Raw genomic sequence first — 12706 nt, forward strand, 5'->3', positions numbered from 1 at the left:
ATTAGACGGAATATAGACGGAGGGACGACCGGAGTTACAAAGTACAAGTTCAGGGACGACACCAGTAAAAAAAAAGTTTAAGGATGACCTGAGAAGGCTGGATACAAGTTCAGGGACGACGAGCGTAATTTTGTCTTATTATTTTTCAGTTTTATGTCATTAATAATAAACATTAGATATAAGACACGTTTCATATTTTAACTTAAAAGTTAATACTATTGTTTTTAATTTGATGTTTTGTATTTTTTATTAAGTAAATGATTTAAAATTTAACTGAAAATAACTTTGACATAAAATCTATTTTTATTTATTTCTGTATATAGTTAAGGGTATTTTACATTTTATACTCAAATCAAAAAGAGTACATGATTATAAGTAATAAATGAAATGTAACTTGAAAAATATAATACATCTTAATAGTTATTTTATATCGTTATATAAAAAATTTAGTTAGGACTAAAAAGAATAAATAACAAGTAAAAATGGCGTGAAAAATTATTTATAGTCATTTTTTTAACTTAGCTCATCATTTAAGTTAGGATTTATTTAAAGATAGGCTTAAAGTCTATACTTAGTAAGATAATCTAAGCAATAAGTATGATACACGGAGATTGATAAGATAACTATGTGTGGTGGTTATTTAGGATGTACAACTAGACTAAGCATATTCAAAATTTGTAATAATATCATTTAAGGCTATGTTTAGAGAAAAAAAAAAAAACTCAATGAAATTGAGTAGGTGTCTAGAATTACGTTTAAGCTTACTATATTTTTGTTTATAAAATCAACTAAAGTATGAAGTATAAATATTGTTTTATTACTGAATTTCTTTATTTAAATCTAGAATTCATATTTATTCATAGTAATTTAAGTTATAAATAAGAAAATTAATGTATGGTTAAACACTTAAACGTAACTTTAAATGTTATTTAAATACTTTATAATACAACTGTATACATTAAAGTTAATTATTATTATTCTTTTTGATAATTAATATTTAAAATAACCTACTCAAAATTAATTATTATTTAATTAATTAAAATTAAACAAGTCATTCATTTGAATGGTAGTTTATGAAAAAAGAAAGGGGATGATTCTCACACACACTTTTTTGATCTTCACACACTAATTGAGTATTATTAGAAGAGTGAAAGGTTAAAATAGGTGTGTGACTATAAAAAAAAAAAAGTGTGTGTAAGAATCTCCAAAAAGAAAAAGAAAAAAGAAATGGAGCAACAAACAACATGGCGCAGAGTAATTGCATTAAAAATCCGATCGACGTGCGAATCTGTTTGACGATCATGCGAAAGTTGACAAACATTCGTTTTTCTTCATTCTCAATTCCATTCTTTTCCGTACATCCTAGGGTTTTAGTTTTCTCATTCCTTATCTCATAATTCTTCATATTCATTCATTTACATAATCATATATCCTTACAGTTACATACAATTATACAATTACAATCGCGTTTTTGGAGAATCTTCGAAGTTGAAATTTGAAATCTGTTTGCGTTTAATTCAAATTCATCATCTGTTGTCCTTGCGCGAATTCATTCCAGGTGCAATTTGATCGTGTGATCGACGGAATGCTTACAATTAGGCCGGAGAATTGTTGTTTATTTAAAGTTTTAATCAAACAGTTACTAGGACCTAGGGGCTAGGGTTAGAGGTTTTTAACTTATGTACGGATTTTGATTATTTAAGAGCTGAACTGCTCTGTATTTAAGAAATTAAATATTAAATATAAGGAATTGATCTGTTGTACTAATATTGTCAGATAAAACAGCCCCTTTCTTTAAGTCTATTAAATCTATGCCTGTGGATTATAGGTATATGGATGGAGGTGCAAAGTTTAGAGAGAGTGGTAGTGGTATGGGATCTCAAATTGTTTCTGAGAATGTTGATCAGGTAGATGATGATTATTCACCGTATGGTCATAGTCCTAATTTACTGAAGGATGATAAAAATGTGAATCCACCGATTTTGCATCGGAAAGCGGTTTCACCGTCACGAGGCTGGGATGAAGCTGATGTGTACAATGCGAAGAAGGTATCTCTTGACTTCAGTGCTATTTTTTGAGATATATACTCAAGTGCGGAGCTTTGTGTACACAGGGCGGGGCATCCGCCCCAGCTGGATTTTAAAAAAAAAACAAATTGTACACTAAAAAAAATTTGTTTTACTAAAAAATAAGGTTATTTTTAGCGTTTGCCCCAGCTGTAATGAAAAATTTAATAAAATTTTTGCACCCGCCCCATCTGTGGTCGGGTTCAAGTTCCACCACTGTATATACTGATGTGTACAATGTGTAATGTGTAAATTTGCCAATACATATTGACTTTTGAGTTGAAGTTATGTATGTATCTAATAGTTTATATTTCTGTGGTTGTACGGATACAGAAGAATTATGCTTGGTTTAAAGCCCCTGATGGGAACTGGGAACTGGCCAGGATTATATCAGTGTCAGGCACCGAGTCACTCATAGCATACTCTGAAGAAAAAGTGAGTTACAATTTGATGTTTTGAATGATTTCTTATATAAGGAAGTTCAAGCAATGAGTTTGGTATGTTGTTTCTAAATCTATAGGTAACAAAGGTGCAATCTGACAGTCTGTTACCTGCAAATCCAGAAATTCTTGATGGGGTTGATGATCTCATGCAACTAAGTTATCTAAGCGAGCCATCAGTCTTGTACAATCTTCAATATAGATATGATCGAGATATGATATATGTAAGAATTTGTAGCTGTTTCATGATTTGAATTTTACATATGGAAAGATGAAGCTTGTATTATTGTGACATATTTTTCTGTGTCCTAGTCGAAAGCAGGTCCTGTTTTAGTTGCCATCAATCCCTTTAAGAATGTTTCTTATTATGGAGATGATTATATTGAAGCCTATAAGAGGAAAAAAGTTGATAGCCCTCATGTGTATGCCATTGCTGATACAGCTATCCGGGAAATGATCAGAGGTTGTTTCAATTTCCTTGTCAAATTCTATCATTATATCTTCAGCTTTGTTTCTTTTTTGTGTTTGATATTCTCTTTAATTGTCTCTTTCTTTTCATTTTACAGATGAAGTAAACCAATCCATCGTGATAAGGTTAGTTTAACTATATTGCTGGAAACACATTTGTCAGTGTTTTCTGTTCTTTTAGTGGACAGTATATGTGCGGCACAATATATTAGTTTATAAAACTACTGATGTATAGAACATTCGTGTTATGCATCTAATCTGCACCCTTTATTGATTTTTAGTGGTGAAAGTGGAGCAGGGAAAACTGAAACAGCAAAGATAGCATTGCAATATTTAGCTGCAGTTAGAGGAGGTAGTGGAATAGAATATGAGATATTGAAAACTAATCCAATATTGGAGGGGTTTGGTAATGCAAAAACATCCAAAAATGACAATTCGAGTCGTTTCGTAAGTTCACTATTGCTATACGTTCACAAATGTTGAAATAAGAGTGATCATTATATCAATAGGGTATTTTATTTTTCCTAATCTCTTCAGGGAAAGTTAATTGAAATCCACTTCAGTGAGATTGGAAAAATATCGGGTGCCAGTATCCAAACATGTAAGATGTCACATTTTTTTGAAATCATGAAAAGAAATACTTTGTACAAAGTTTCTTTGTAATTTATTCTGAGATATAAGTACTGATTACCTTCTGTGATTTTGTGAACGTTAATTTGTTGCAGTTCTTCTTGAAAAGGTACTGATCCAATCTTCTACTTTTTCTTACATTCATTCTTCAAACTACACGCCACTAACTTGATCCAACTATGATCAGTCGAGAGTTGTTCAATGTGCGGAAGGCGAAAGGTCATATCATTCCTTTTATCAGCTTTGTGCAGGAGCTCCACCTTATCTTAGAGGTAATAAGTTAGATGTTTTTTATCATTTTCGATTAATGTTTTTATATATCTACCCGTGTACTTTATGGCAGATAAATTAAACTTGAAGAGTGTGCATGAGTACAAATATTTACAGCAAAGCAATTGCTATTCAATTCCTGGGGTTAATGATGCTGAAGAATTTGGTATTGTAATGGTACTGTATCTTTTTTCTTTATATGGAACAAATTTAGTGATCAACATGCTATTAATCTCAGAAACCTGAATTAACGACATTGTTGTTGTTTCTTCTTTCAGGAAGCTCTGGACATTGTTCATGTTAGCAAAGAAGACCAAGAAAATGTTTTTGCAATGGTTGCAGCAGTGTTGTGGCTGGGAAATGTAACATTTTCAGTTGTTGATAACGAAAACCATGCTGAACCTGTTATTGATGAAGGTAAGAACTTTCAAAAGTCCGTAATTACTTCTACCATGCAACAGATTTTGTGATCCAAATACTAATCCATTAGTATTGGTTCGTCACAAATATTACCACCTTTTGATTTCATATACTGTAAAATAATGGCTTGATAAAAGTACATACATTGTTATATCTACTTGAGGTTGCTACGATACAACTGATATGGTACTTAATTGTCAATGATAGCTCTTCTTACTGTTGCTAAATTGCTTGGATGTGGAGCTGAGCAACTACAGTGTGCTTTTTCTACTAGGAACATGACTGTTAGTAATGAAAATATTACTCAAAGGCTTACACTAGCCCAGGTAAGAATATTATTGAATACGTGTATCACAATGCATAATAATTACTAAAATTGATATTATGATCCTTTCAGGCGAGTGATTCAAGGGATGCATTGGCAAAATCAATATATTCTTGTTTGTTTGATTGGTTAGTGGAACAAATCAACAAATCACTTTCTGCAGGAAAACGTCGGACTGGAAGATCTATCAGCATTCTTGATATTTACGGATTTGAATCATTTGACGTATGTCTTGTGATTTCTCATTTCATTGTCATCTTTTTCTTAAAAGATTATGATGTTTGACCATTTTTTTTGTTTGACATATCTAGGTAAATAGTTTAGAGCAGTTCTGCATTAATTATGCAAATGAGAGATTGCAGCAACACTTCAATCGTCACTTATTCAAGTTAGAACAGGAGGTAATCCGTTTGGCGTCACAATCTATACATTTTACGTTTAGCAGTTTTTATATCTAATGAAAGCTAATTTTTATTTTTTAGGAATATATCCAAGATGGCATTGACTGGGCAAGGGTGGAGTTTGAGGACAACCAAGCTTGTCTGAGTCTTTTTGAAAAAGTATCCGGACTCTTTTTGATTTATTTTAATTCTTTATCTGAATGTTTCCTCATTGAGTGTATTTAGTTATCTGTTCGGTTATATGGACATTATATCTAATATTTATGCACTTTTAGAAACTTATTGTTATTCTTTACAGAAACCATTGGGACTACTAACTCTGCTAGATGAAGAATCAACTTTTCCAAATGGGACAGATATGTCATTTGCCGACAAGCTAAAACAGCACTTGAAGTCTCATCCATGTTTTAGAGGAGAACGAGGCAAAGCATTTACAGTTCGCCATTATGCTGGTGAAGTATGCAATCTATCTATCTTCAGATAATAGTTCTATATTAAAATCTATGCAAATGCTTGCGAGTAAGTATTGTATTTGTTATCGAAAGTTAATGTTTCAATTTTTCTTGGTAGGTTACATATGACACAACTGGGTTTCTGGAGAAAAATCGCGATCTTTTGCATTTAGATTCCATTCAACTTTTGTCTTCTTGCACATCTCAACTTCCTCAGATATTTGCTTCGAATATGCTTTCTCTGTCTGAGAAGTCTGCGTTTGGTTCAGTAAATAAATTAGGTGGAGCGGATTCACAGAAGCTTAGTGTGATGTTAAAGTTTAAGGTTTGTACACTATATGCTTACAGATTAGGTTTGTCTATGTTTTGTATGTAAAGGTAGCAATTTTGACCCATTTTCTTGTGAGTGGGTTGATTTAAGTTATGTTTTCTCTCTAATGGGTTGAAAGTCTCCCGACTATACCATTTAAAAGAAAGTAAGTGATTGTTATGAAGTAAGCCATCTATAATCAGATTTGACACATTAGTTATATATTAAAAATTGGATAAGTAATGTTCCGGGTCAACTGAATCAGGCCCGCGGCCCGACCAGGTTCAAAATGTTAATTAATCTGCCCGACCTACCCATTTTGGCACCTCTATCATAGAATCTGAAACAGCATTATATATAACTGAACCACCTACTGTTAATGCTTTTGATTTGCTCTGCAAACTGTTTACAATAATATTTCTTGTGTAATTATTATAGTCTTTTTGTATTTGTATTAGTGAGCTATGTATTTATGCTCACTGAAAGCTGCATTGTACTTAATTTTATTCAGGGTCAATTATTCCAATTGGTGCAACGTTTGGGGAATACAAGATCGCATTTCATTCGTTGCATTAAGCCCAATAATTCACACTCTCCTGGAATTTACGATCAACAACTTGTACTACAGCAGCTAAAATGTTGTGGTGTTCTAGAAGTTGTTCGGATATCAAGATCCGGATTCCCAACAAGAATGACCCATCAAAAGTTCTCAAGAAGGTTGACTTTACTTTTAAAAGTCAAATATAATATGTTTATTAACTGCCTTTTTTTTTTTACTCCAATATGATCTTACATTAGGTATGGTTTTCTTCTTCTTGACCATGTTGCATCACAAGATCCATTAAGTGTGTCGGTGGCCATTCTTAATCAATTTGATATTCTTCCCGAAATGTATCAAGTTGGCTATACAAAGCTGTTCTTTAGAACTGGACAGGTTGGCCAACACTTTTAACATCTTTCAATTATCTTCTAGCTGATTACAAATAGTGGAGAAAATATCATATACGAATGTTTCAAGAAATTAGTCATAATAAAAAATTTAAAACTTGCATACGAATTATAACAAAATACCTACATTAACTATGCAATTGTGGTTGATAACTCTGATAGACAAGTCTTTTATGTTATCTGCAATTTATGCCAGATTGGTAAGCTTGAGGATACCAGAAACCGTACTTTAAATGGAATTTTGCGTGTTCAGAGCTGCTTTAGAGGTCACAAAGCTCGTCATATATTGAGGGAGATGAAACGAAGAATTTTCACTCTTCAGTCATGTACGCCTTTTATAGACATATTTCAAATCTGTTAAGTGCATTTTAGTACATACTGGTGATTATATGTTTAACATATTCTTACAGTTGTTCGTGGTCAAAAAGATAGAAAAGTATTTGCAATCTTACTACACAGACACAGATCAGCCATACTTATACAAAAGCGGATCAAGGCAAGGATTATAAGGAAAAAGTTTAAAATACTTAATGATGCATCAGCTGTTGTACAAGCCGGTAATATATTTATATGATGTTCTGATTCAAATCCCATCACTTGTATGGAATAATGAATAATCATTCCATGAAGAACTGAATGTTAAACACTTATGCAGTTATTCGAGGATGGCTGGTGCGCAAATGTACAACCGACATTGCACTGATTCAGTTTGGTTCTCGACAGGTGATTTTACTTCCATTTTCTTTATCTATTCTTTATTGTTGTCGTAGTAGAGTATAGTTGTGAAGTTTGTACTGCATATTGAATTATTTTAAATTTCTTTGATGATTAGATAATAGTGTATATCATTGATTATGAACAGGGTAACAAGGACGATGTGGTGGTGAACAAAGTATATCTTGCGGATCTACAACATAGAATTTTGAAATCTGAGATTGGTTTAAGAGAAAAAGAAGAGGAAAAAGAAATGCTTTCATTACGTATCGAACAATATGAAAACCGTTGGTCAGAATACGAGCGTAAAATGAAATCAATGGAAGAAACATGGCAAAAACAAATGAATTCACTTCAAGCAAGCCTAAACTTAGCAAAACAAACTCTAACCACTATTGAGGATATCTCAGATCCTTTAGTAAACCAACCACCCAACGAAACCGCCAATGAACGAAATTCAAATGGTGTAGGAACGAGCGACAATGAAATGACTGCAGGACTGAGTTTGATCAGTCGCTTAGCTGAGGAATTTGAACAAAGAAGCCAAGTGTTTGGAGATGATGCTAAGTTTTTGGTTGAGGTTAAATCGGGTCAAGCAGAGGCCGATTTGGACCCAGAAGAGGAACTAAGAAGGTTAAAGCTTAGTTTTGAAGGGTGGAAGAAAGATTTTGGTGCAAGACTTAGGGAAACAAAAGTAATATTGAACAAGTTAAGTAGTGAAGAAAGTAGTGGTGGAAAGGTTAAAACGAATTGGTGGGGAAGACTTAACAGTTCAAGGATTAATTAATTAATATAAATTTAAATAATTTTAGTGTGAGAGCATAAAGTTTTCATTGGGTGTGCTTGCAGTGGCTTTAAGGTGTTCTTGGTGTTACTACCAGTTAATGGCATAATGAAAGGTTTTCAAGGGGGGAAAACCTTATGTTTACATGACAAATTTGGATGATTTACTCGTAACGCGTGAATTATAACGGCATAATCTTGATTGCGATCAAGACGAATAACAAGAAAGGATTACCTAGAAACAGCATTTGTTTTTGTATGCTTGCGGGTCATCTGTCTTGTACGGAGGAGTTTGTATGATACTGTATTGTGTTTTTTTGTGATAAACATAATTTACTTGAGTTGGTAATGATGAATATATGATAAGAATGTTGAAACATGTATAGATTTCGAATGGTGTAAACATAACTGTTAGGCTTTGTTACAGAGATTTTTATTAATGGAAAGGAAGAGAAATGAAGAGGGAGGTATATGATTGAGAAGAAAGGGAGTGATTATAATCTTAATTTTGGTGTTCTCTAGTTTGAAAGAAATGAATGGATTAGAGTATGGAAAATCAAGTGAAGGTTGTCTCTCTTCCCTTCCAAATCAGTCCAGATCGGTCCAAATTGGACGGATGAGAATGTTACTAATTATCATCCCCCTTCCTTCCTCTTCCATCAACAAAAATACTCTCGAACACCCATTTGTTTTCATCTCCCTTCCAAAACCCTTCTTTTCTCTCCAAATTCATACTCGGGAACACAGCCTTAGTGGAGACTGACAGTTTGAATTAAATTTGACTCAAATATAAAAGAGTTAAAACTAAAAATAAGTTACTCCGTATATACTTTCATTGTTATAAACTCAAATAAGTACGAGTGAAGGCTATGAATTTATTATTTATGTGTCATTATCAACATATATAGAGTTTTGTCCTGAAAAATAATAAGGTATTTACAGTATTAAACATGTTAACGTCGTTAATTTTTTTCCGTTAAAACATAGTCATGTGCAAAGCATGTGAGAGCATTTTTGCCTTCTTATTTTTCCCATTTTATTTAATTTATAGTGTTCACGTTCAGTTTAACTACTTTCATCTTTATCACCCCATATTCTAAACACTAATCTTGAAAATGATTTGACTTAATGGACTTTTTTAACATCCTTTAATCGCAAGGACCGCACACGCAAAAAATGAGCAAACCACAGGGATTGTTCATGTATTTTTTCCTGTTCAACAAATGACATATAGTTAGTTTTATCGGTCTAACAGGTAACCGGTCACATTTTGTTTACATTAACACACATTTTTAAAGTTTATGACCTACAATGGTATTTTTTAGATATATAGCTTACTAGCTTACGTTGGAACAAAACTGAAACTATATATATGACCTATTTGTACCTTTAACCCAATATAAAAAGAAAAGTAATGTTTATCTAGTTCATCTTAAATGCAGTAAAAAAAGGAAAAAGGAAAATGTGATGACCCGAAAAATTTCGACTTATTTAAACTAATTCTCTATACGATTTATTATTTTGACTCGTTAAACAAAGTCTGTTAGATTGAGTCTCAAAATTTTAGAACTGTTTCATATATTCAATTACCTTTTACTACTCTCGACGATTCATCAACAATTATATATATATATATATATATATATATATATATATATATATATATATATATATATATATATATATATATATATATATATATATATATATATATATATATATATATATATATATATTATAAGATGTACAAGTAAAAAAATGACTTTCCTACAGCAAAAACGACTTTTCTACAGTAAAACACTATTTGCTACAGTAAAACCAACTTTGCTACAGTAAAACAATATTTGCTACAGTTAAAACGACTTTGCTACAGTAACACTATTTGCTACAGTGGACACTATTTGCTACAGTACCCCCCTATTTGCTACAGTAAACACTATTTGATGTCGACGAACTAGCAAACAAAAGCGGATCGGGCGGCCATGCGATCGCATTGCAAAAACACTGAAAACTCATGCGATTGCATGAGCTACAGTAAATGAAAAAGTATTATAAATACGCCAGATTCTGCTCGACTCATCTTCACACTTTTCTTCTGTAATTCATATTTATATTTATAATTTTAAATTTTAATTTTAATTTTAAGTTTAATAATAATAAAGTATATTCGAGGGTGTTTTAATTCGGGTTTCAAACCGTTTTAAGTTAAGAAAATATTGGGTATTGTTCGGGGTATTGGTTGTAAATCCAAGACCAACCATACGGTCATCCACTATCTTTACGTCTACGTAATTTGCCTACAATATTGAACCTCAATATTGAAAAGTGAGTTTATAGTCTCCCTTTTTAAATACTTTAAATATTTTTGGGCTGAGAATACATGCAATTTATTTTAAACGCAATAAGACACAAGTACATACTAAATTCTACACTGAGTTAAACCGAAAATCCCTTAGCTTTGGTAACTAGTAGCTGCCAGTACATAGGATCCATAGGGCTTGACATCCCCGTCCGAGCTAGAGCGCTAGCCTTTTAACGGACGTATGTTATTTGAGTTTATGACACGTTGGTTTGCGTGTATTAAAACGAATGGGGTAATTATCATTATAACGTTAAAGTTTAGTTACCAGGGTGCTCTGTCACGTAGAATCTATTGATAAACTTTTGATGGAATCTTGTGGTCTATCTTTATATATATTTATGACTCGAGCAATTAAACCTATAACTCACCAACATTCGTGTTGACTTTTTAGCATGTTTTATTCTCAGGTCCTTAGACTGCTTCCACTGTGATGTGCTTGTTGCCTGCATGGAGTCTCTCATGCTTTGTATAAAATTTATTGCATTCGAAATAAAACTGCGTTATGTAATAAATAATTGGACTGTGATGTCAACCTGTATGATAAAAACTTATGTATTTTGGAGATTTGCTTATACCTAAGCACTCGCTCACATGCTTATAACTTTCTATGTTTAGAAAGTCACTTATTTTAATGAATGCAGTATTTTATCAAAACGTATCATATAGAGGTCAAAACCTCACTGTGGAATCAATAATTAACGTGCCGAGTCAATAGCGATTTTGACGGGTCGCTACAGAAAATTAATCAAAATAATCTTTTTAAATATCACATATAAAATTGTATCTTTTAAAAAAAATTTGATTCATGCATTTTTATTCTTACTCACCCAAAACATTAGACGTTCGCTACTTCGTCCAACATTTGATTGAACTTGATTACCGGATAATTTTGAGGGTTGTCATTGAGAACTTTTTGTGTGCTCGTGATGAGTGGCTTCAACCATCTCTAATTTGGTATGTGTAGAATGAGTAGAATGAGAGAGCAATTTCGTATGTGTAGAATGAAAGAGAAAGATTTGGTATGTTTGAAAAGAGAAAGATATTAAATTTAAGTTAAATAAGAATATATTTATAATTGAATTTAAATATAAAAAAAAACAAATTGACGCTCCAACGAATCAAACGCCATGAACCAATGCGATGATGCCATGTGCCACTTTGTGCCGTTGAGAGTACTGTTGAACCCACGCCCAACGCCCCTCCACAACACCCACAAAGGGCGCGTAACAGGTGTTGTTCAGGTCCAACTCGAACGCACCACGCCCCACAACGAGCGTGTAAGTGTGTAACGAATGGTCTAATGGCTTTTAGCCGATAATAAGAGTTACCAACATAAATGTATTATTGAGCAACCATAACATTTTATGTGAGGTACAACTTCAAATTGCAACTTCTTCTATCTCTCATTCTAACACATATAATATTGCCTTCACACACTCTATAGAAAGACCAAAATATGAGAGTTAGAACACGCTCATAGTGTGCAAATTTGAGCCATGAGCCAAGCCACTCATAAGAGGCCACCAAAAGATCTCAGCCACAACCCTCAAAATTGTCCGATCCGAGTTCACTCAAATGGAGGGTGAACAACTAGTTTTTTGTGCGAACTAGTAGATGAAGTTGAAAAAAAGAAAATATTAGAGAGGATAAATTCTTATATGTGATTTTTAGAAAGGGTATTTAATTCAAAATCCTTTTATTTTATATAGTGTTAGATATTTAAGATGAAGTGAATTTATTGGTTTTGTGGAAATTTTGTATAAGAGAATAAAATGCAATTAAAATTTAGAATTAAAATTAAATTAATTTTTTTTAATACTCCGTATATTTGTTAATAACGGTATTTTTTACTGTAGTCTGTACGTATAACATTTGAACCTTTATTTTAAACTGAGTTTCATACAATGCTTTTATAACGATGAAATCAAATAGAATTCTTGTTCAAATCTTCCCTCTCTTTCAACTCTCCAAAACCTGCCTCACAAATCACTCTCGCTATTCATCTCTACCTTCACCACACAATCTTGAAACTGTAACCAAACTTATATCCATTTTCAACCAACAACCCACGCCTACACTTACCACAACAGAACTCAGCAAAATCGGGTCAACAATCA

The 12706-nt window shown here is 32.6% G+C and overlaps 1 protein-coding gene across 1 annotated transcript; it reads left to right on the forward strand.

Moving 5' to 3' along the window:
• The first annotated feature begins 1777 nt into the window (after positions 1-1777).
• Positions 1778-8620, forward strand: LOC139893866 (myosin-1-like). Its single transcript, XM_071877054.1, has 23 exons — positions 1778-2048; positions 2400-2501; positions 2587-2730; positions 2819-2969; positions 3073-3100; positions 3256-3421; positions 3512-3575; positions 3700-3713; positions 3792-3876; positions 3948-4051; positions 4153-4291; positions 4502-4620; positions 4692-4844; positions 4931-5020; positions 5102-5179; positions 5319-5477; positions 5591-5797; positions 6294-6499; positions 6581-6716; positions 6927-7056; positions 7141-7287; positions 7386-7453; positions 7593-8620. The coding sequence occupies exons 1-23, from the start codon at positions 1812-1814 to the stop codon at positions 8229-8231; spliced, it is 3366 nt and encodes a 1121-aa protein (XP_071733155.1). The 5' UTR covers positions 1778-1811; the 3' UTR covers positions 8232-8620.
• The last annotated feature ends 4086 nt before the right edge of the window (positions 8621-12706 follow it).

This window comes from Rutidosis leptorrhynchoides, chromosome 2 (genome assembly GCF_046630445.1).
Source record: "Rutidosis leptorrhynchoides isolate AG116_Rl617_1_P2 chromosome 2, CSIRO_AGI_Rlap_v1, whole genome shotgun sequence".
NCBI lineage: Eukaryota > Viridiplantae > Streptophyta > Magnoliopsida > Asterales > Asteraceae > Rutidosis > Rutidosis leptorrhynchoides.

Coding starts and splice junctions, on each gene's coding strand:
- LOC139893866 (XM_071877054.1), top strand. CDS start 1,812: ATGCCTGTGGATTATAGGTATATGGATGGAGGTGCAAAGTTTAGAGAG. Junction 5,021..5,101: donor TATTCAAGTTAGAACAGGAG/GTAATCCGTTTG, acceptor TTTATTTTTTAG/GAATATATCCAAGATGGCAT. Junction 6,717..6,926: donor TGTTCTTTAGAACTGGACAG/GTTGGCCAACAC, acceptor AATTTATGCCAG/ATTGGTAAGCTTGAGGATAC.